Consider the following 24,171-nt stretch of genomic DNA (forward strand, 5'->3'; position numbering starts at 1 on the left):
TGATTTCTGTGTGGTGGGGTCTTCGCTTATTTCATACAAGGATGAACAAGGTGGCTATAAAACTAACTATCAAATATAATCCATTCCAGGGGAAAAAATATAGACTAATAAAAACTCGGGACGAAAACAACAGATAAAACAGATGCGTTAAATAAAGCAGATTGTCTGTCCAGTAAACCAGCTTTTTTTAACCAGGTGCCCTCTAGATGTTTTGAATATTTCCCATCTGCAGCTGAGGCTGATGGGAGTTATAGTTCAAAACAACTGGAGGAAAAAAGTTCGGTGACATGTTTTGTGGTTTCTTGTTTTTGTTGTCATCGTACGTACAAACAATTATGTCTATTCATGAGGCTGTGTGCCTTGAATTTTTGTAGTGGGGTGTTACGGAAATTACGGGCACATCTTTAAAGTTAAATATTACAAATATTATGCCTGAATGTATCCTTTCAACTTGACAGCTCAGGGAAGTTACCTAGCTTTAAAAATAATATTAAAATCATCTCCTTTCCCAGTTTCCTCCATTCCAAAGCTATTTTCCCCTTGAAAAAGGACTCCAGGAAGTTCCCAGAGGTGACAATTACTGGGCTCATTGTTAGCCAAAGGAAGCCAAATCTCATCACCTGACTCCCTCAGGCTCCAGACATGCAAAGGAACTTCTATTGTACTTTTGGGTGGTGGGTACTTAAGACATATTTGTCTATGCTAATCTTATACCTGAGTCTTGCCCTGCCATGTCTGCTTATGCTAATCTTGTACCAAGAACTTGTCTGGACATATTTGCCAAGGTTAACCCCTCCCCTTTTGTGACATGTCAGTGATGTAGAAATGATGCTGTACGAACTATATTCTGGGATATGGTGGGAAAGTTTTAAAAGTCTTTGTCACCTCATCCTCGAGGTTCAAATTTGCTCTTTGAACCTATTGCGCAATAAACTTTGGTCTACATCTATTTGCTCCGGTTAGCTGGACTCCTTCCTTTATTCCGCAGGGACCCGCGGGCTCTGCCTGACCAGCTGGGGGACTGAGCAGCCTTGTTCCTAGATTTTTCCATAACGGGGCAACCACTGGATCTATTATTTTTGCTGTGCTTTTTACCACTGTAATCATAAATGGGATGGTGGTCATGGGCGAGCCTGTAAAATCATGCAAATCCATGAGGATCCATTTCAGTTTTGGGTGGATCTGACTTTCCGCCCAACCCTGTGGAACGAAAGACAATGCGTGCTTTTTCTGTCTGTGATTGGGAGCGAACGGGGAAGAGACTGACCAGTAGAAGGTGGGGAGAAAAGCAACTCGTTGGTGGTGCCTATAACACCCCCTTAAAATTCCAGATGTGCCAGCAGTCGTCCAGCATAAGAATCAAAAGATCAGGTTGAGATATGAAATGGCTGGGCTGGAACAAACTAATGGAACACAGCACATCTTGATTCTATTTGTTTTGGTCTGAACACAGACAGCAGTTTCTGGTCTTATTTCCACCATGTCAAACTACAACTCCCAAGATCCTTTGGAGGAAGCCATGACAGTTAAATTTGTATAAAATTGGCATCTGTAAAGGTCCGTATAGTTAAAGCCATGGTTTTCCCAGTAGTGATGTATGGAAGTGAGAGCTGGACCGTAGAGAAGGCTGATCGTCGAAGAATTGATGCTTTTGAATTCTGGTGCTGGAGGAGACTCTTGAGAGTCCCATGGACTGCAAGAAGATCAAACCGATCCATGCTTAGGGAAATCAGCCCTGAGTGCTCACTGGAAGGACAGATCCTGAAGCTGAGGCTCCAGTACTTGGCCACCTCATGAGAAGAGAAGACTCCCTGGAAAAGACCCTGATGTTGGGAAAGATGGAGGGCACAAGGAGAAGGGGACGACAGAGGATGAGATGGTGGGACAGTGTTCTCGAAGCTACCAGCATGAGTTTGGCCAAACTGCGGGAGGCAGTGGAAGACAGGAGTGCCTGGCATGCTCTGGTCCAGGGGGTCACGAAGAGGCGGACACGACTAAACGACTAAACAACAACAACAACAAAGTTGGAGATGACACAAGACTCATCCAGACCTTTCAGAGAACTCTAATTTTCCATTTTCCTAGGAGGATAAAATCACAGAATTGTAGAGTTGGAAGGGACAAGGGGGGGGGTGTCACCTAGTCCAACTGCCTGCAATGCAGGACTCGTTTGCCCAATGCCCTGAGATTCAGACGAGTCCAAACAGTTAATCTGGATTAAAAGTGTTTTAGTGTAGACACACCCTTAGACATTAGCACATTCCGGATCCTTAAATTCAGCCCGGCCGGAAAAGGCAGCTTTAAGGATTATTCCTCCTCCCACCCCCCATCCCACCAGCCATTTCTTATAAAGAAAGGAAGAGGTGAACGTCATTTTGTCTCGATAACTCAGAACAGCAATAAACCAACCCAGCGAGAACAAACGAGACCAAGGCCGCAGGTGTAGTTCGTTTTGGTTTTTTTTTCTTTTCTCTTTTTCTTGAATTATTTCTCAGTTTAAAAAACAAAACGAAACAAAAAAAAAAGCACGTTAAAAACAAGAACCCTGGGAAAAAAAGATAAAAAGGAAAATAAAATGTACAATTTAATTTACTTCCCCGTTCTGAGCATCGACATCAATAATTAATTAATAATTAAAACATCCAGAAGGAAGGAGGGGGGGAGGGGGAAAGAAAGAAAGAAAGAAAGAAAGAAAGAAAGAAAGAAAGAAAGAAAGAAAGAAAGAAAGAAGGAAAAGGAAAGGTTTTTGGAAAATGAAACAAAACACAACCCTGCTTGGAACATTCTCTCCTTTGGAAAAGAAGTCCGTGAAGAGGCCGCCGTGTCTGGAGTGGTGGCGGGGGGCAGGCGGGCGTGAGGTATGTGCCTGGTGAGAAAAATGATGGATCAGACCCCAAGCAATGAAAAAGTTAATACATCGGCCTTCCCCCCTCTCCACATCTTTGTTGAAAGACGGATTGCGCTCTCCACCTCTCCCTTGTTCTTTCTTTTTCCTTTTTTATACGCTGGGAAGGGGGATCTGTTTCCATCAAAGTCCAGCTTCTTCTGGCTCCTAAACCCCGGCAGACGCGACACCCGCAGGATATTTCGGAGCCTTGTCGTTTTGGCTACAGGTTGTCGGGAACGGTCCTTCTTTATTTGGCAAAAAGGAGTGAGGGAGAGAAGGAACTGGCGGAAGGGCAGGAAGAAGGAGGGCAGGGAAGGGGCGCTGTCCGTGCTCGGCCCGTCCCGAGTGGGGGGTTTGGGTGTGCTGGGGGTGTTTCGCTTCCTCTGGTCGGGGGTTGCAGTGCGGACAGTGGCCGTGCGTCGTGGCTGGAGGGGGAGAGGGAGAATGGTCTGTGGCACATTCTCACGGAGCGCTGGGGAAGTTGTGGGCGCAGGAGGCCCTGATGTGCCGGGAGTCTGGTGCCCGTAAAACCTGCTAGGGTTCATGTTGCCCAGCACACAGCCTAGTCTGGAAACCTGAAAAAAAACAAAGAAGGAGCAGACAGTGAACGCCAGGCATGCTTTCCTCACTCCGCCTGCACTTCAAATCTTCTTTTTCAATTTGTTGACATATTTCTATCTGGCGAGCTCCAGGTTACGTACACAGCTCTTCCCCTCTGCCTCTTACCCACACAACAACCCGTCGCGGACGACTCTGGGGTTGTGGCGCTCATCTTGCTTTAATGGCCGAGGGAGCCGGCGTACAGCTTCCGGGTCATGTGGCCAGCATGACTAAGCCGCTTCTGGCGAACCAGTGCAGCGCACAGAAACACCATTTACCTTCCCGCTGGAGCGGTACCTATTTATCTACTTGCACTTTGACGTGCTTTCAAACTGCTAGGTTGGCAGGAGCAGGGACCGAGCAACGGGAGCTCACCCTGTCGTGGGGATTCGAACCACCGACCTTCTGATCAGCAAGTCCTAGGCTCTGTGGTTTAACCCACAGCGCCACCCACGTCCCTAATTTTCGTAGCAGACCAGTATAAAGTAAGCAGCACATAAGCGGCACACAAAACACTAAAAAAACCATTCTACATTCATCACTGTTTAATCCAACTTACCTTTGTTGGTATCTAAAGGAGCCTGGCTAAAGGAACCTTTAAAGACTGAATCTTCCTTTTGGACACAATTTGAATGAGTTTTCTGCTTGTGGCTTCTGTAGTAGATATTGTACATAGCTCTCTCAATTTTTGGATTATTTATATAAGATTTAGAACGCAGAATGGTTTTTTAATGTTTTGTGTGCCGCTTATGTGCTGCCACAACAACAACAACAACAACAAAAGAATAATTTAAAATGGTGGATCCTGTTTAGAGAAATTTAGCAGAGAGGAGAGAGAAAAAGGATATTGGGGTGTGTGTGTGCAATGTCTCCTGCAAAATATCAGCTCAGTACTATTGGCTGAAGTCCCTGTCCCCCCCCACAAATGGACCAGCCAGATTCTTCAGGGGCGTCTCCCAAAATGCCCCAATCACAAAGCCTCAGTGAAGACCCAGGGCATCACGGGAAATTCCTAGCAGTGGTTTGAAGCAGGGCCGGCCCACCCATGAGGCAAGGTGGGCAACCGCCTGGGGTGGCAGGATCCACGGGGACAGCAGATCCCGATGTAGATCTTTATTCCCACCCCCTGTTCCTGTTATAGATCTTCACTCACACCCTTCTAACATGGTGGGGACTAGGTGCCTTTTTGTGGTTTGCCTCAGAGGCCAAAATGTCTTGGGCCACTGTTATGTACTGAGTTGAATAGGATCCAAAAGGCAGCAGCTGATTGGTCCTAGAACAATAGGCTTCAGAATGCAGCAGTCTGACTGGTCCACAGGAGCCACCCAATCCAGCTCCAGGTGGAAGTGAATCCGCAACCTGATTGGCCTACAGGTGAATCCCGGAATTAGCCAATCACATGGGGCCCATTGTGTAAATAATGTATATAAAGCAGACATTCTGGGGGAACTTCCATTCCTCCTCACCACTAGGAGCTGAATAAAGAGCATGAAATCCACTCTCGACTCCGAGTATATTTCAGCCACTCAACGGGGGGGACCCAGAGCCGGCGCCCATGTGAGTGGGTCCTGTCAGCTGCCCAAGGGTGCTGGGCACGGATGCCACACTTGGCTTCAACGAGCGCACGCCATGCTACTTCTGTTTCCTGGAGCACGAGGCCAGATGAACCCACCAGCGACCGCAGACTCCCATGAGATACTCACTTCCCCATCTCGTGTTGTCAGCGGGTTCAGGGCTTTACATGTAGTGCCATTGCCCCTCCATGCCCATTGCCATCCCCATTGGTCCTGGAAACGGAGGACAAAACCAGAGCTCGTAAGTCTCCCAGCACCCCACTTCTATTTCACACAGGGTTGTAGCCAACTACCGTATTTTTTGCTCCATAAGACTCACTTTTTCCCTCCTAAAAAGTAAGGGGAAATGTGTGTGTGTCTTATGGAGCGAATGCAGGCTGCGCAGCTATCCCAGAAGCCAGAACAGCAAGAGGGATTGCTGCTTTCACTGCGCAGCGATCCCTCTTGTTGTTCTGGCTTCTGAGATTCAGAATATTTTTTTTCTTGTTTTCCTCTTCTGAAAACTAGGTGCGACTTATGGTCTGGTGCATCTTACAGGGCGAAAAATACGGTAAGTAGACCCATTGAAATAACAGACTTAAATTAGGCTGCATTCACATAGTGGTTTAGGACGTTTCCCTAACTGTTGATTGCCAAGTTCTATTCAAGCTTTTCACACAACGTCAAAGCTGCTGCCAGACGTTGCAAATTTAGCTCCTCTTTTTCTTGTTATTTGCAAACAGAAACGAGTGCGAAACTTGGGCTACATTCCGCTATTTTTCCGGAAGTGTCTTTTATGTCATGTCAACACTCAAATATAATGCAGAAATTCACAGTTAGGGAAACATCGGGGGAAACAGAATAAACTACTGTGTGAATGCATTACTTAAAATGCATGACTTTCAAGGACTCTACCTTGAGTAGAACTTGCACTGGAGACAACCCATTTATCAGGGCTCGGGGTGAATGAATCTGTCCCTTTTGGTTTCCCTCAGATTCTCATTTTCCAGCCTTAAGCTCAGTTCTCCAAATTTCTGTTAACGGTTTGCAAACTATTATTATTTCTAAAGTCCTCACAAAAATTTGTCAGCATTTAGTGCAAATGTCTCCAAACGTGCACATGTTTGCCGGCAATTTTGCCTGGAATGCACACTTTTGCAAGCAATATAATACACTTCACATGTCGTCTTTATCCGATGCAACAAATTTTTCTGCACACTTTCCCTGAATGCACACATTCTCTGGTTGGAGAAGTGTGTCACAATATTCAGAGAAGTGCGAATTTCGAAGAATGCCTGCAATTCGGTTTCCCATATTGTTTCAGAAAGTGTGGCTGACATAAAAAGGTAAAGGGTAAAGGGACCCCTGACCATTAGGTCCAGTCGTGGCCGACTCTGGGGTTGCGGCACTCATCTCGCTTTATTGGCCGAGGGAGCCGGCGTACAGCTTTCGGGTCATGTGGCCAGCATGACTAAGCCGCTTCTGGCAAACCAGAGCAGCGCACGGAAACGCCGTTTACCTTCCCGCCGGAGCGGTAACTATTTATCTACTTGCACTTTGACGTGCTTTTGAACTGCTAGGTTGGCAGGAGCAGGGACCGAGCAACAGGAGCTCACCCCGTCACGGGAATTCGAACCGCTGACCTTCTGATCGGCAAGTCCTAGGCTCTGTGGTTTAACCCACAGTGCCACCTGCATCCCTTGTGGCTGACACAAAGGTAAAGGTAAAGGGACCCCTGACCATTAGGTCCAGTCGTGACCGACTCTGGGATTGCGGCGCTCATCTCGTTTTATTGGCCAAGGGAGCCAGCGTACAGCTTCCAGGTCATATGGCCAGCATGACTAAGCCGCTTCTGGCGAACCAGAGCAGCGCACGGAAACGCCGTTTACCTTCCCACCGGAGTGGTACCTATTTATCTACTTGCACTTTGATGTGCTTTCGAACTGCTAGGTTGGCAGAAGCTGGGACCGAGCAACGGGAGCTCACCCTGTCGCGGGGATTCAAATCGCTGACCTTCTGATCGGCAAGTCCTAGTGCCACCCGCGTCCCTATAGGCTGACATAGGCCCACTTTAAAAATCTGAACCAAACCGGTGTTGGCATCAGAGTCTGCTTTGGTACTGAGAGGCCCCTCGGCTAAGTCTGGTGGCAGAGGTAAGTGATGGGCAGATCTGTCAATTTCAGTTTCTCCAGCCTTCAGTTAAGCTCTACCCTTTCCCACATCCGTTTGTGGGATTTTTAAAGTCCTCTTGGAAACTTGCCAGCCTTTTAGTGCTGAGAAACTGAGCACATAGATGGGAAGATGAGAAACCAAAATCGACAGATCTGCCAATCCCTCTGATCTCATAATCCCACTGTGCCCTCTCTACTTCCCTTGCTGCCTTGAGTTCAGTCGCCACTTACCTGGGGGGCGAATCGTCATATGCTGCTGCCCATCCATGACGTAGCCTCCCATTGGCTGCCCATCAGGGCTGTACGGTGCCCCTTGACCTGATTGGACGAAAGGAACATCATCTCAAAAACTCACTTGCTTTCATGACCCATCGAGGATTTGTGTGAAAATCCGTTGGGAACTTTCTTAAAAGCCCTCATAGATTCTGCACCTGCTGACGCAAGGGACTGCGCATTTTAAATGCCATCAATAAATTCCATTCCAACTGCAAAGTCCTCCCTATTTCATCTTTTAGGTAATATAACTGGGCTTTTGGTTTAGGGTTTCTAAGTATCTGATAATCCTGTCAACTGCTGATTCATTGCTGTAATAATAATAATAATAATAATAATAATAATAATAATAATAATTTATTATTTATACCCCGCCCATCTGGCTGGGCTTCTCCAGCCAATCTGGGCGGCTTCCAACAAAATATTAAAATACAGTAATGCATCAAACATTAAAAGCTTCCCTAAACAGGGCTGCCTTCAGATGTCTTCTAAAAGTCTGGTAGTTGTTCTTTTTGACATCTGGTGGGAGGGCGTTCCACAGGGCAGGCGCCACCACCGAGAAGGCCCTCTGCCTGGTTCCCTGTAACTTGGCTTCTCGCAGTGAGTAATATCATACCCATTGGGTAGAAGATCAGGTTGATAAAGGCTTACATCTTAGTCCCAGTTAGAGCAGAGAGGGTGTCATGGGCCTGGTTTGAAGCGGTGGGAGGAACCAGCTGGGGAACCCCCCTGGGAAGAAGGCTCAGAGCCAGGGGATTGGTGGTGGGACATTGATGAATGGTTGGAGGGAGAAGACTAGGAAGAGGAGGTGTCAGAAGCTGAAGAGGCAACAGGGCTTAATGAGCAGGGAGAGTCTGTGGCAGAGAGCAGTCCAGAATCAGAGACAGAAGCTGAATCAAGCGAGTGGGAGGCGGGAGGCAGAGAGGCAGAGATGAGCCTGGTTGGTAAAGAGTCACTGGGGTCTCCCCCTCCTGTTGTAACAAGCTCTCCCCCCCCCAACTCCTGGAATCAGAAGAGGCATGAAAGGGGAGGAAGAGAGGTTGGCTGCAAGCAGGCAGCGTCTCAGATTGCTTGGGAAAAGCCCTGGAGAGGAGGTGACTTAGACGGCTGTGGGTGTTGGGATACTGCCGGGGAGACGGGGGCATCAGGCAGGCCCCCAGCTGGCTCCAGCCACTGGCTGGCAGCCGGTCTCCCTTGGAACAGCATCAATCAGCGACAAGAGCCACAGATACGTTTAGAGCCCCGTGCACGCTCTGTCAGCAGAGTGTGTAAATCTTCTCACAGCAGAAGAGGCGGACAGAGAAATGTGTAAGCATAATGTACAGCATAGTTCAGGAACAGAGGAAAACATGTCTGCTTCCCTTCGTCTCCAGCAAAAACAGCAGTAACACAAAAGCTATATACAAAAGGAAGTTCTCAGCAGACTGCTGGAAGTAAACAGGCATGTGACACACAGCAGTCATGCCTGTACCCTTTTAAGGTGGAACAAAACTACCGTATTTTTTGCTCTATAAGATGCACCAGACCACAAGACGCACCTAGTTTTTGGAGGAGGAAAACAAGAAAAAAAATATTCTGAATCTCAGAAGCGAGAAGAGCAAGAGGGATCGCTGCGCAGTGAAAGCAGCGATCCCTCTTGCTGTTCTGGCTTCTGGGATAGCTGCGCAGCCTGCATTCGCTCCATAAGACGCACACACATTTCCCCTTACTTTTTAGGAGGGAAAAAGTGAGTCTTATAGAGCAAAAAATACGGTATATCCTAACAGTAGGGAGACGGGGACTTTCAGCCTCAGCAACTGATTTCCACGGAATAAGACCACTGGGAATGAACTGCAACTTTGAACGGTGTGGTTACTGACTGGCATGCTCCTGTGACAGAGGGGGAACCTGCAGCTGCCTAGATGTTGCTGCACCACCCCTAGCCTTTGGCGTTGCTAGCTGGGACTAGTGGGAACAGTCGTTCGAAACATCTGGAGGGCCCCACACTGGAGGAGTTAAGCAAGTGCAGCCCCAGCATCCTGGATCACACAACCCAACAACCAAAAAAATCCACTTGCCCTCTCCCAGACGGAACCCCATACCTGTGCGATTTGATTGATCGATCATCGGTTGAACTATGCGCCGCCTGGCGTTAATAAACCTGCAAGAGACAGAAGAAGCAGTGGAGGAGTCAGGCACCGACTGATAATAGGGTCAGAGTTTGGTCTGGGATTATGCTGCCTCTCTCCAAAATGCCGCTTGCTTATTGGCAGTCCAACTCTGGGTCACAGAGCCACACTAAGAGCTTAGGAAGTTGCATGGTACAGAGTCAGACCCTTGGTCCTTCTGGCACAGTACTGGAGGTAGTTGGAGGATGGATAGCGGCTAATGGATTGAGGTTGAATCCTGACAAGACAGAAGTACTGTTCTTGGGGGGCAGGGGGTGGGCTGATGTGGAGGACTTCCGTGTCCTGAATGGGGTAACTGTGTCCTTGAAGGACCTGGTGCGCAGCCTGGGAGTCATTTTGGACTCACAGCTGTCCATGGAGACACAGGTCAATTCTGTGCCCAGGGCAGCTGTCTGCCAGCTCCATCTGGTACGCAGGCTGAGACCCTCCCTGCCTGCAGACTGTCTCACCAGAGTAGTGCATGCTCTAGTTATCTCCCGCTTGGACTACTGCAATGCACTCTACGTGGGGCTATCTTTGAAGGTGACCTGGAAACTGCAACTAATCCAGAATGCGGCAGCTAGAGTGGTGACTGGGGGTGGCTGCCGAGACCACATAACACCGATCTTGAAAGACCTGCATTGGCTCCCAGTGTGTTTCCGAGCACAATTCAAAGTGTTGGTGTTAACTTTTAAAGCCCTAAAGGGCCTCAAAGGCCCAGTATACCTGAAGGAGCGTCTCTACCCCCATCGTTCAACATCTAACTGAGTTGCTGAGTCTAGTGGCCGGCTCCCCTTTTTGTGGCACCGAGTTCCATGTACTAAATTAATCATTGTATTAAAAAAACAACACTTGACCCTCCTGTTGTTGGGTGAGCCTGAGTTTCAGTTGCTGGAATCACAAGTGGAGAGAGAGCTCTGTAACACTTAGGTCCTTTTTGATGGATTCATAGAATCATAGAATCATAGAATCATAGAATCATAGAGTTGGAAGAGACCACAAGGGCCATCGAGTCCAACCCCCTGCCAAGCAGGAAACACCATCAGAGCACTCCTGACATATGGTTGTCAAGCCTCTGCTTAAAGACCTCCAAAGAAGGAGACTCCACCACACTCCTTGGCAGCAAATTCCACTGTCGAACAGCTCTTACTGTCAGGAAGTTCTTCCTAATGTTTAGGTGGAATCTTCTTTCTTGTAGTTTGGATCCATTGCTCCGTGTCCGCTTCTCTGGAGCAGCAGAAAACAACCTTTCTCCCTCCTCTATGTGACATCCTTTTATATATTTGAACATGGCTATCATATCACCCCTTAACCTCCTCTTCTCCAGGCTAAACATGCCCAGCTCCCTTAGCCGTGCCTCATAAGGCATCGTTTCCAGGTCTTTCCCATTGAAGCATCTGAGCGGCCACAGTAAGAAGAGGATAATGAACTAGAAGGGCCATTGGCTTGATCCAGGAAGCCCTCCTTCCGTCCTTAAAATGGCTTAACAACATATTTTCAAACATATTATTAAATAATTTAAAGCCTTTATCCTGTGCACCCACTACATCAGGGGTGTTCAAACTTTTGTCAAAGAGGGCCAGATTTGATGAAGTGAACATGCGTGAGGGCCGGCCAAGTTGTTGGTTTCTCAGATAATATTCTTGTCAGTTTCTTAACTTTATTTTCTTTACTGGCCTATACCTTCCTAATACCTTCTGACTGATTATCTCAACTGTTTGACTGACTCCTCTTAACAGATTCCCTCACTCTCTCACATCAGACTAGCCCAACCCATAGACTTATCATCAGATAACCCACGGATTAGGCCCCCGAAACAGACTTTGGACATGCCTACCCTACATCATTTAAACACACACACAACTAAAAAGTCACCATGGTGTAAACCCAAAGGGCTGCATCCAGGGAGTGTCCTACTCAAAGTAATTGAAATGACTTATCATTACTCACTCAGGTTCATAATTCTTAAATATGTCTACCACAAGCAGAACCTAGTTGGTTGCAACCCACGTCAATGAAGAGAACCTCCGGACTGGGTGAAGAAATGGATCTAAAGGAGCTAAATACCCCTCTGCGCCAGCGTTGAGATCCTTACCAGTTATTGACTTGCAAGATGGTCAGTCCCGTATCCTGAGCTAGCTGCTTCTTCTGTTCTTCTGAGGGATAGGGGTGCTGTTCAGGGGAAGAGAAGAGAAGTTGGGGAGGGTGTTAGCGAAGTTGGCCCGATATTATCCGAAGGGTTTTGCGGAAGGTTTCTTAAACCACATTTGAGCTTGGCCCCCGTACATAGCGATAACCTCATGCTAGCATCACAACCTTAGCCCCCAGCATAATTCAAGCACTGAACTATCCAGAGTGCTTTATAGACTTTGATGTGGACCAGAGCCTTGTGGCCAAAGATTTAGCTAGGGTTGACATACGACTGGAATTCCCTGGACATAGCTGGTATTCAGCCCTTGTAAACAGCGTCTGGGCAGAAATCTCTGAAATATCCGGGGAAATCCGGACATATGGCAGCCCATGACGGAAGTGTCGATTTTGGCGAACTTCATTAAAAATAACTCAAAAGCTCGGGGTTTTTTTTTAAGAAGAAACTCCTGGCCACATGCATTCCCTTCTCTCTGCTAAACCATGGCCCAGTTTACTGTATTTTTTGCTCTATAAGACTCACTTTTTCCCTCCTAAAAAGTAAGGGGAAATGTGTGTGCGTCTTATGGAGCGAATGCAGGCTGCGCAGCTATCCCAGAAGCCAGAACAGCAAGAGGGATCACTGCTTTCACTGTGCAGCGATCCCTCTTGCTGTTCTAGCTTCTAAGATTCAGAATATTTTTTTTCTTGTTTTCCTCCTCCAAAAACTAGGTGCGTCTCGTGGTCTGGTGCGTCTTATAGAGCGAAAAATACGGTATATGATGAGCAGAAATCTAGTGGCAAAGTTTTTTCGTGGACTGCACCACTTGAGGCTACAGGGGTAAGGGGTGGTCTGGAGTATTTGAATACTGGGCCACAGGTAAAATTCCATGGGGGACCTGGAGTTTTACCAAGTGGCTACGCACAGCAGTGGGCCTCAACGAGGACAACAGGGGCACCCTGAGCATCCCCTGCTGGGCCTGGCTCAGGTGTCCCCAAACTGGTGCCCTTCAGGTGTCATTGAACCTCCACTTCCATCATCCTTGGCCTTGCTGTCTGAGGCCGACGGGAAAGCAGAGTCCCACAGAAGCTGGGTTGCAAAAGACTGGTCTATTTTAACTTCTGACAGAGCCCTGGCATGATACTGAAATGGAGGAATTTTGTGGGAAATAGACCCAGCTCAAAGAATTTTTTAAATTTTATTTTAAAGAGGACCCACAGTAGGCATCAGTAGTGGGCCCTGCCAGGACAGAGGGGCCCTAGCAACTGCCTAGGGGTGCCAGGTGCTAAGGCCAGCCCTACCTGTAGAAGTGTTTTGTTGTTTTTTAAGTAGGGGGAATGTACTAGGGGAATGTGAGACTGAGTCCTTCTTGAAGAGCTGGTTTTCTACATGCGGGGAGATATGCTGGACCATAAAGAAGGCTGATCACTGAAGAATTGATGCTTTTGAATTATGGTGCTGGAGGAGACTCTTGAGAGTCCCATGGACTGCAAGAAGATCAGACCTCTCCATTCTGAAGGAAATCAGCCCTGAGTGCTCACTGGAAGGACAGATTGTGAAGCTGAGGCTCCAATACTTTGCCCACCTCTTGAGAAGAGAAGACTCCCTGGAAAAGACCCTGATGTTGGGGAAGATGGAGGGCACAAGGAGAAGGGGTCGACAGAGGATGAGATGGTTGGACAGTGTTCTTGAAGCTACCAGCATGAGTTTGACCAAACTGCGGGAGGCAGTTTAAGACAGGAGTGCCTGGCATGCTCTGGTCCATGGGGTCACGAAGAGCCGGACATGACTAAGCGACTAAACAACAACAACAACATGCTGCATCTCTTCCCACCCCCAAGTGTGGAGTATCCAAACAAGCATGCAACCCCACCAGCACCCTCAAGAAGAGGCCCAGGAAAAAAGCTTCGCTGCTCAATTTTGCCAGCCCTGCACGAACTGAATGTCACAATCTTTGCTTTCTTTTCAGGCTCCTTTCTTTGGCCCCTGTCTCTTCGCCTTATGTTCCCAACAAATATGGGAACAGATCCTGGTCTCCCGCTTTGGGGATCACCTTCCTTTTCCATGCCCATCACAAAACCACGTCCCTTTCTTTTCTCCAATTCCAAGCAGATGTTCCAAGACACGAAAGGTCCCCTGTACCCGGTATCGGGGGACCTGGCAACTGTCCATCCCCCCTCCCCCATGCTACCCTCCGCCTGCTTCAGCCTTTTAGCTGTCACTCCAAATGATGGATGAATTGGGTCCTTGCCCACGATTCGCAACCGGGCCTCCGTAGGGGCCCCGGCTCTGACAGCCCAGTGACAGATGACCGAAGGTCACCCAGGTCACACACAGAGTGGGGCAATGGCTATGGAGGCAACTCTGAAGACTCTCTCAGGTTTTGAAACACAAGGTCACCACTTTGGGGCTTTCTTCTGGAGCATCGTGGAGATCAGAACTTCCACAGATGCTCCCAGTTTCCCCTATTTACCTAGTGGGGATGGACTGTCTGATAATTCACGGTTCCTACTTTCCTGTTTAGGGAAGCTTTTAATGTTTGATGCTTTACTTTATTTTAATATTGTGTTGGAAGCCGCCCAGAGTGGCTGGGGAAACCCAGCCAGATGGGTGGGGTAGAAATAATAAATTATTATTATTATTTCCGTAGAGACATCACCTTGCCAATAAAGGTCCGTATAGTAAAAGCTATGGTTTTCCCAGTAGTGATGTATGGAAGTGAGAGCTGGACCACAAAGAAGGCTGATCGCCGAAGAATGGATGCTTTTGAATTATGGTGCTGGAGGAGACTCTTGAGAGTCCCATGGACTGCAAGAAGAACAAACCTATCCATTCTTAAGGAAATCAGCCCTGAGTGCTCATTGGAAGGGCACAAGGAGAAGGGGACGACAGAGGACGAGATGGTTGGACAGTGTTCTTGAAGCTACCAGCATGAGTTTGACCAAACTGCGGGAGGCAGTGGAAGACAGAAGTGCCTGGCGTGCTCTGGTCCAGGGGGTCACAAAGAGTCGGACACAACTAAACGACTAAACAACAACAACAACATTATTATTTCCATTTCAAAAAAAAGCTAGGGGATATCCTGATGCACAATTAAACCTATCTTCCTTGTGGGGGGGGGCTCTTGAATGTAAAAGGGGGAGGTGGAATTAAATTTAAAAATGTACATAGTTCCTCCCTCCATATCTATGGTTTCTCCCAAAAAGGGAAACTAGGAAATATAGGTGTTCAGAGTTTCCCTAGGCTCCCGTTCACACAACTGTAGTTCCCAGGGATCCCCATGAAGAGGAAATAGCTTCTACACCAGTTCAAGCCTTCAGTGTAGTAGTATGTACAGATGACAGGCTTTCCTATGACAGCACATACAGAAATCGCTATCATCCTTGTTCACTTTGCACTAAGGACCGTGATCCTGCTTCCACTGCCATATAACCTTTTGGGAAGCGGATAAGACAATATAACTCAGTAGATCAGGTTTCGTGATGTATGGAAGTGAGAGCTGGACCATAAAGAAGGCTGATCGCCGGAGAATGGATGCTTTTGAATTCTGGTGCTGGAGGAGACTCTTGAGAGTCCCATGGACTACAAGAAGATCAAACCTCTCCATTCTGAAGGAAATCAGCCCTGAGTGCTCACTGGAAGGACAGATCCCGAAGCTGAGGCTCCAAGACTTTGGCCACCTCATGAGAAGAGAAGACTCCCTGGAAAAGACCCTGATGCTGGGAAAGATGGAGGGCACAAGGAGAAGGGGACGACAGAGGACGAGATGGTTGGACAGTGTTTCTCGAAGATACCAGCATGAGTTTGATCAAACTGCAGGAGGCAGTGGAAGACAGGAGTGCCTAGCGTGCTCTGGTCCAGGGGGTCACGAAGAGTCGGACACGACTAAACGACTCAACAACAACAGATCAGGTTTCATTATCAGTACCTGAAGTCAGGATGGGGAAAGTAGGCTTAGCTCCCAATCCATGTGAACTCACCATATATTCTCCCACGAGTTGACGGGGCCTTTTTCAGCATGGATGGCCCCCTATCTGTGGAACTCTCTCCCTAGGGAGATTTGCATGGCCCCTGCTTTGCTGGACCCTGAAAACCCAGCGCGGGGGAACCTATGTCCCTTCCAGTGTCTTTGGACTCCAACTCCCATCAGCCCTTGCCAGCACAGCCAATGGTCATGGATTATGGGATCGATAGTCCAACATCCTCTTGAAAGGCTAAAGCTTCCTCATCTCCCGAAAATCTTTTTTTTTTTTCCAAGCTGCTGTTCAAAACATGGCACTAACTATTGCGTTAACGGCTGCCTTTTAATGCTGTAAAGTTTAATTTATTTTTAAACTGTTCTTAGTTCCGGATTGCAGCTTTATTGATTTTGGATGACCGATGGGATGTTGTTCTGATGTCGGCCACCTTGGGAGATTTGCCCTGGGATGTGACTTATAAATATCCAGAAGAAAAGAAAAAGTCCAGAGGCTGAAAGCTTAGGATGCAGGAACCTTGATGAAGTTAAGCAGAACTTGGCCTGGTTAGCACCAGATTGGGAGACCTCTGGGGAACTCTGTGTATCAGAAAGACCGCCTCCTTCCCTATAGACACTCTTGGGTGAAAAGAGTCACAAGTGTCCCAGGAAAACTGGGACATCCCATTTTTTTCCGCGAGAGAATGGCAGACATTTTGGGTGCCATGATCTTGTGAGATTTCGTACCACATTTTTTCTTGGGAGGGGGGAGATAGATAGATAGATAATTTATTACGGTCGGAGACCAGCTTATAAAACACACTTGGGGGTACAATCTCAGAAGGAAAACAAACATTTAAAACAATGTGCAACAATAAATTTAAAATTTATAAATGTGATAAGCGTATAGACACTTAAACTTTAAGATAAGCTTCCGGCACCCATAAGGCTATTTCCCCCTTAATCTCACAAATTCCCCCTAACCTTTGGGTCTCATTCTTTCGATCTTTGTATGAGGACGCTGAACCTCCGTTACGGAATTATAATATAGAACAACTGGCTAAATGGCCGCCAGTTTCAGTAACTGAAGTGAAATCATATATAAAACAACTGAAAATCGCCAAAGCCCCAGGCCTAGACGGCATTACGCCAGAAATGATAAAAGCACAGGTGGATTGGTGGGCACATTTCTTAGCTATCCTCTTTACTTACATAGATGACACTGGCCACATCCCAAGGGAAGGGGGAGTTTTCTTAGGGCAACGATTTCGCATAGCACCCAAAAATGCACATTTTATGCCACTGTGCCCCAAAGAAACAGTTTTTTTTTAATTTCAGGGGAAAATCGCAGCACAAAACTGTGTGAGATCACAGCGCCCAACATGGCCGCCATTCTCTCGCAGGAAAAAACAGGAAGATGGCGCCCAAGAAGATGACGCCACGGTTTTCACCTTCAGGGTGTTGGAGGGTATGTAAAGATCAGCAGTTAAGAACCGCCCTGAGATCTTTTGATGAAGGGCGGTATATAAATCCAACAAATAAAAATAAAGTAAATAAAAGAACTTGGTAGGACCACCACTATCAGAAGTTCTGTGTGTGAGAGACGCAGGAGAGGGCACTCTGTGGCAACTCCTAGGTTGTGCACTGTTATTGTGTGTTTCTCTACTCTGGGCCTTTGTGAAACCATGTTTTTGTGTGTGTGTGTGTGTGTGTGTATTAGGATCCGTGCTATTATATTGACTGTAAGTTGGTTCAACTACAGTGGTACCTCTGGTTGCAAACGGGATCCATTCCGGAGGCCCGTTCACAACCTGAAAGGAACGCAACCCGCGTCTGTGCGTGCGCGTGCCGGGATTCGCTGCTTCTGCGCATGCGCGTGATGTCATTTTGCGCATCTGCGCATGCGCGAGCGGCGAAACCCAGAAGTAACCCTTTCCGGTACTTCCGGGTTGCCGCGGGACGCAACCTGAAAACGCTCAACCTGAAGTAAACGTAACATGAGGTATGGCTGTATTTTTAAATAGTACTTTAAACAATTGCAACCTGTTTGGGACTTTATGGTGAAGATGAGGCAAAATCATCATCATCATCATCATCATCATCATCCCATACCCTCCAACATTTCTCCGATGAAAATAGGGACGTCCCATTCCATAATGCTAATTTTACTATTTCTACCTCAGACATCTTAATGGGCTTTCCCAGTCACTGTGGGCAGCTTCCAACATATATAAAAACAGAATAAAACGTTAAACATTTTAAAAATGTACAAGGCTGGCTTCAGATGGCTCGGGGGGTCAGATAACCCCATACACTCCAATATTTTCCCAATGAAAATAGGGGCATCCTAAGGAAAAATGGGATCAAATCAGAAACCAGGACGGCTTCTCTAAATCAGAGACGTCCCTGGAAAACAGGGACACTTGGAGGGTCCATCATTCCTCTTTTTCATTTGGACCCACTCTGATTTGGTCCTAGCCGTGCCCAGCCCTCGTGTCCTCAAGCTGAAAAAGGCTCCCTGACCCAGGTGTAGTGGTTACAGCATCAGATTAGGAGTTTGGAGGTCAGGCTTCAAGCCCGTACAGTGGTACCTCTCAGGTTACATACGCTTCAGGTTACAGACTCCGCTAACCCAGAAATAGTGCTTCAGGTTAAAAACTTTGCTTCAGGATGAGAACAGAAATCGTGCTCCAGCAGCGTGGCGGCAGCAGCAGCAGGCCCCATTAGCTAAAGTGGTGCTTCAGGTTAAGAACAGTTTCAGGTTAAGTACGGACCTCCAGAATGAATTAAGTACTTAACCCGAGGTACCATTGTATTCTGTTCAGAGGGTCACCTTGGGCCAGTCACTATCTCATAGGTTGTGAGGTTGTGAGGATAAAGTGTGTGTTTGTGAACCACATATGCTTCCACTCCTTGGGGCAAGGTTGGGCTTAAAATCTAAGCAGCAAATACGAAAACAAACTAGATAGCGCATGGTGAGGAAGACGAGGCTTCCCCCTGCCCCAATTCCAATTTGCTTGCTCCCTAGCCCACTAGAGCCAGGCTGGGCCCAGCTTAGCCGTAGCCGCTTAGCCTTGGAAGCCCCCCTCCCACCTCACTCCCTGCCAATGCGTTCAGGGTAATTGGCTAGGATTGATTACCCTTCACCAGCCTCTAATAGCTTTATAGCTCCTTCAATTAGCCACTAATTGGCCAGCGCTCATTAACTCGCCTTTGTTTAACTAACCAGGGAGAGGCCCTGCCTAATTGCCTGGCAGCTTGGTGGCGAGCGAGGAGGCGAAGGGGAAGGGAGCCTGGGTGGCGGGCATGGAAAGATGCCCACTGTTAGCTAGCAAGCCGCTCGCTTGCCAGTTCAAAAGGGGCCGCAAGCAGGGAGCCAGAAATTCCCCAAACTCAGCCTGCGTTGGCAGAAAATGGCGCCGTGGGCAGAAATGATCAGCGGCATGGCTGAAACATCGTCCTTTATTAAGGCCAGCTTTGGGCCCATTCTAAAAATGGGTGGTCCACATGCCTTGTTGTTGAAGAAAACACCTGGGTCAAGCACGTTGGTGTGAGGGGTGGGCTCTCACTGCAGGGCTGTCCCCAGAATTAATCGAGCTGCCTCTGCTCTTCCATACCCTCCAACATTTCTCCGATGAAAATAGGGACATCTTAAGGAAAAAGTCCCATGGACTGCAAGAAGATCCAACCTCTCCATTCTGAAGGAAATCAGCCCTGAGTGCTCACTGGAAGGACAGATCCTGAAGACTTTGGCCACCTCATGAGAAGAGAAGACTCCCTGGAAAAGACCCTGATGTTGGGAAAGATGGAGGGCACAAGGAGAAGGGGACGACGGAGGACGAGATGGTTGGACAGTGTTCTTGAAGCTACCAGCATGAGTTTGACCAAACTGTGGGAGGCAGTGGAAGACAGGAGGGCCTGGCGTGCTCTGGTCCAGGGGGTCACCAAGAGGCGGACACGGCTAAACGACTAAACAACAACAACAAGGAAAAATGGGGCGTGGGTGGCGCTGTTGGTTAAACCACAGAGCCTAGGACTTGCCAGTCAGAAGGTTGGCGGTTCGAATCCCCACGACGGGGTGAGCTCCCGGGATGGGGTGAGCTTCCGGGTCATGTGGCCAGCATGACTAAGCTGCTTCTGGCGAACCAGAGCAGCGCACGGGAATGCTGTTTACCTTCCCGCTGGAGCGGTACCTATTTATCTCCTTGCACTTTGACGTGCTTTCAAACTGTTAGGTTGGCAGGAGGTGGCACTGAACAATGGGAGCTCACCCTGTCGCAGGGATTTGAACCGCCGATCTTCTGATCAGCAAGTCCTAGGCTCTGTTTAACCCACAGCGCCACCCGTGGTTTAACCCACAGCGCCACCCATGTCCCTATGTATGTATGTATGTATAAATAAATTTATTATTACTATTATTATTATTATTACTATTATTATTACTATTACTATTACTCTTATATACCAGGCCACCCTACTTGCAAACTGCCCTGTGGAAAGCATCCTGATGATATTGATATTGATCCTGATGATATACAATATTGTTTGTACTTTGATAATGCATATTGTGGTGTGTGTGTGTGTTTGTTTAAATGTACTGTAGTTCAATCTCACTTGTGTAAGCCAACTTAGAAAGGTTTGTATCCTGAGGGGCAGGATATGAATAACTGCAATAAATAAATAAATGCTCTCGTGATAAAACCATTTAAAATACAAGCTCAACCCAGCTCTGGGAGGTGGGGGAGAGAAACAGCTAACCGCTGGGGAGACAGAGGTAAGCAACAAGCAGCACACAGCCTTTGCTTCTCTTCTACTCCAAAGTCCTGCGTTAAGATCACCTGGGTCTTTGCTGCTGCTCACCAAAAAGACAAGGGGATCAGGGAGAGAGGGTCCTCTCTGAAGAGGGTGTTGCGAAAAATAGAAGTCTCGTGCTAGGACCTTTCTGTTAAATGCTCCTTGCTGCTTCAGAAAACAAGTGTCCGTGATCCCTTGAGCCAACGGAACGGTTTGAAACAGGGTTAATTTGGGAGAGGGAAAACTGGCCCTCCACATACTTGTTGGACTACGACTCCCATCATTTGTGACTGTTGGCCATGCTGGCTGATGGGATTTGGAGTCCATTTGGAGGGTCACGGGTTCCCAGTCCTAGAGACAGAATACAGTGGTACCTCGGATTAAGTACTTAATTCGTTCCGGGGGTCTGTTCTTAACCTGAAACTGTTCTTAACCTGAAGCACCACTTTAGCTAATGGGGCCTCCTGCTGCCGCCGCACGATTTCTGTTCTCATCCTGAAGCAAAGTTCTTAAACCGAGGTAATATTCTGGGTTAGCGGAGTCTGTAACCTGAAGCGTCTGTAACCTGAAGCGTCTGTAACCCGAGGTACCACTGTACAGTGGTACCTCAGGTTACAGACGCTTCAGGTTACAGACTCTGCTAACACAGAAATAGTGCTTCAGGTTAAGAACTTTGCTTCAGGATGAGAACAGAAATTGTGCTCCGGCGGCACAGCGGCAGCAGGAGGCCCCATTAGCTAAAGTGGTGCTTAACCAGAGGTACCACTGTATGCTGTTTTCGCATATCTGACCTGTTCCGTACTCCAGGAAGCTTCAGGAAACTCCCATCAACCCTTGTTCAAATTGTCCGGCCCCCCCATTCCCAATTCTTCCCTGCGTAGCTGAGAATAAGACGCAGGAACCCTTGTTTTTGAAGAGGTCCTGGGGTTCCAGTCCCAGCTTTTCCAGGTAAAACTGGGAATATCCCCCTTGCACAAAATGCTGGAGAGACTCGGCCAGTAGGGGCACTCTTGAGCCAGATGGACTAATGGTTTGATTCCGCATAAGGCAGTTCTCTATGATCCTGGCGACTTCCCTTCTCTCCTACCCTTTCCCTCCACAAAGATCCACGTTCTTACCGACAAGTGTTGGAATAGCCACGCACGCATAATGTTTGTGGCCACTTTGGGGAAGATCCCTCTTTTCTTGTTCCGTTTTTTGTCTCGGTCTAAGTCGTCGTCATCTCCCGTGCTGGGGGAGGCCACGCTGTTGTCTAGACAGTCCCCTGCGAGGAAAAAAGAAGCAGAAATGGAGAGAGAAAACCCTTTGAGAAAGATGGTCGGAGAAAGAGGCCCAGAAAGTTTGTACCTGGTGTGGGACTAAATCTGCTGTGGTTCGGTTAGAAAGAGGTTTTGGAGTCATACCACATGTGGCCACTAGAGGGAGACATGGTATCAAGCGTCGAATGCTAGAGGCCCTCTAGAGGCTAGTGGTGGAATTTCACCCTTGGGAGGACTGTTGTAAACTGAAATCTGTGATGAAATCAGGGTCTTTAAGAATAGTGAGCCTCTAGATAGTTTCCCCTTCTCCCTCTACTCACTTTGACCCGCTCACGCGCATAGCTGGCTGAACATTACAGACCCAGCTGCTGCATCGCAGCTGTAAGAGCAGGAAGGAGGTTATGGATATGAATTGCTTTGATGGATCCATATGGTTTAGAATACTGCTACACACAGGAGACAACTGGAAATTGCAGAGTTTGGAGAAAATGAAGGATAAAGTGCGAGACTGGTTACATTACGCTCAGATTAAAGAAGTTTTTAAAAATGACAAGAAACTAGGGTTCCAGGTGGAGAAATCGAAACTAGAAACAGAACTGTTAGAACCAAAGTCTAAGGTACTTTCAAGGATGTATAACTTGCTGTTAAAATGGAATACACAAGATGAAATGGTTAAATCGGCTATGATAAGGTGGGCGCAGGACATTGGGTATAATATCATGTTTGAGGACTGGGAAAGGTTGTGGAGTACTGGGTTGAACTTTACTGCATGCAATGCTTTGAAAGAAAATGTAATGAAAATGATATATAGATGGTATATGACCCCAGTCAAACTTGCAAAAATATACCACCTGTCTGATAATAAGTGTTGGAAATGTAAAGAGAATGAAGGAACATTCTTCCACCTCTGGTGGACCTGCCCTAAAGTGAAGGCGTTCTGGGAAATGATCTATAATGAACTGAAAAAGGTATTTAAGTATACCTTTATTAAGAAACCAGAGGCCTTCCTTTTGGGTATTGTCGGCCAAGGGGTGGTAAAGAAGGATCGGACATTTTTTATGTACACAACAACAGCAGCAAGGATACTTCTTGCAAAGCACTGGAAAGCTCAAGATCTACCCACACTGGAAGAATGGCAGATGCAACTGATAGACTATATGGAACTGGCTGAGATGACTGGCAGAATCCGTGACCTGGGAGAGGAGAGGATGGAGGAGGACTGGAAGAAATTCAAGATTTATTTACAAAAATATTGTAATTTGAGTGAATGTTAAGCAGGATGCTAGATCATAAACAATTCGAGCACCACTAAATTAGATGATTTAAGATGATAAGTGAGATTGAGAAAAATATAAACTTTTTTTGAGAATTACAAGATTAAAATAAACAGATGGGACATAAGAATACAAACAAGATGATAAATTGCTGGCAAAAAGTTATAACGATGAAAGTGGGAGCGGGAGATGTGAGGGAGTCCAAAGAAGATGTGAAACTATGTTAAGACATATGTTATATTGTTTATTATATCTATTTGTATTTTAAACCCTAATAAATATTTATAAAAATAAATAAATAGAATACTGCTACACACAGCAACCAGACAGACACGATCGGGCATTCATGAACAGAATATAAAGGTAATATATGTCCTATATTTGTCCCTGCATCTGGCATGGAGGTCTATTTAAATATCTTGGCGTACAGTCCTTGATTTCTAAACCAGCAGCTAAAAGCAAATTGTGCAGGGAACACATCTGAACTAGCCCTGTGGGGACTGAGTGTGTTATTTGGGGGCAGGAACAGCCATCGTAAATTGATCATTTATCCTCCGTGAATTTGTCTAATCCCCTTTTGAAACTATTCACGTTGGTGGCCACCCTGGCTCTTGTGGGAGTGAGTTCCATAGTTTAACTGTGAAAAGGACTACAGTGGTGCCTCGCAAGACGAAAATAATCCGTTCCGCGAGTCTCTTCGTCTAGCGGTTTTTTCGTCTTGCGAAGCAACCCTATTAGCGGCTTAGCGGATTAGCGCTATTAGCGGTTTAGCGGCTATTAAAGGCTTAGCGGCTTAGCGGCTAAAAGGCTATTAGCGGCTTAGCGGCTTAGAAAAAGGGGGGGAAAGCGAAAAAAATTGCAAGACTCGCAAGACGTTTTCGTCTTGCGAAGCAAGCTCATAGGGAAATTCGTGTTGCGAAGCGCATCGAAAAACGGAAAACCCTTTCGGGTCTAGCGGGTTTTTCGTCTTGCGAGGCATTCGTCTTGCGGGGCACCACTGTACTCTCTTTTGTTTCCTGGTTAGCAGGTGTTCCTCGGATCTGGCCACCATACATGACCGGCTAAGCTGTCCATTAGGCAGGCATTAGCAGTCATGGTGGAGGGACATGGATGGCGCTGTGGGTTAAACC

The 24,171-nt window shown here is 47.2% G+C and overlaps 1 protein-coding gene across 1 annotated transcript in view; it reads right to left on the bottom strand.

The window, feature by feature from the left end:
• Positions 1 to 2,571: 2,571 nt before the first annotated feature.
• Positions 2,572 to 24,171, bottom strand: part of MEIS3 (Meis homeobox 3) — a 75,871-nt gene continuing 54,271 nt past the window's right edge. The window contains exons 8-13 of the mRNA XM_081019082.1: positions 21,627 to 21,772; positions 11,727 to 11,803; positions 9,566 to 9,624; positions 7,443 to 7,529; positions 5,191 to 5,274; positions 2,572 to 3,462 (exon numbers count right to left, since the gene is read on the bottom strand). Of these exons, the coding sequence (XP_080875208.1) occupies positions 5,225 to 5,274; positions 7,443 to 7,529; positions 9,566 to 9,624; positions 11,727 to 11,803; positions 21,627 to 21,772 (419 nt within the window). The 3' untranslated portion in view covers positions 2,572 to 3,462; positions 5,191 to 5,224. The remainder of the gene's footprint in view (positions 3,463 to 5,190; positions 5,275 to 7,442; positions 7,530 to 9,565; positions 9,625 to 11,726; positions 11,804 to 21,626; positions 21,773 to 24,171) is intronic.

This window comes from Podarcis pityusensis (genome assembly GCF_964106645.2).
Source record: "Podarcis pityusensis genome assembly, chromosome: 8".
NCBI classification, from domain to species: Eukaryota; Metazoa; Chordata; class Lepidosauria; order Squamata; family Lacertidae; genus Podarcis; species Podarcis pityusensis.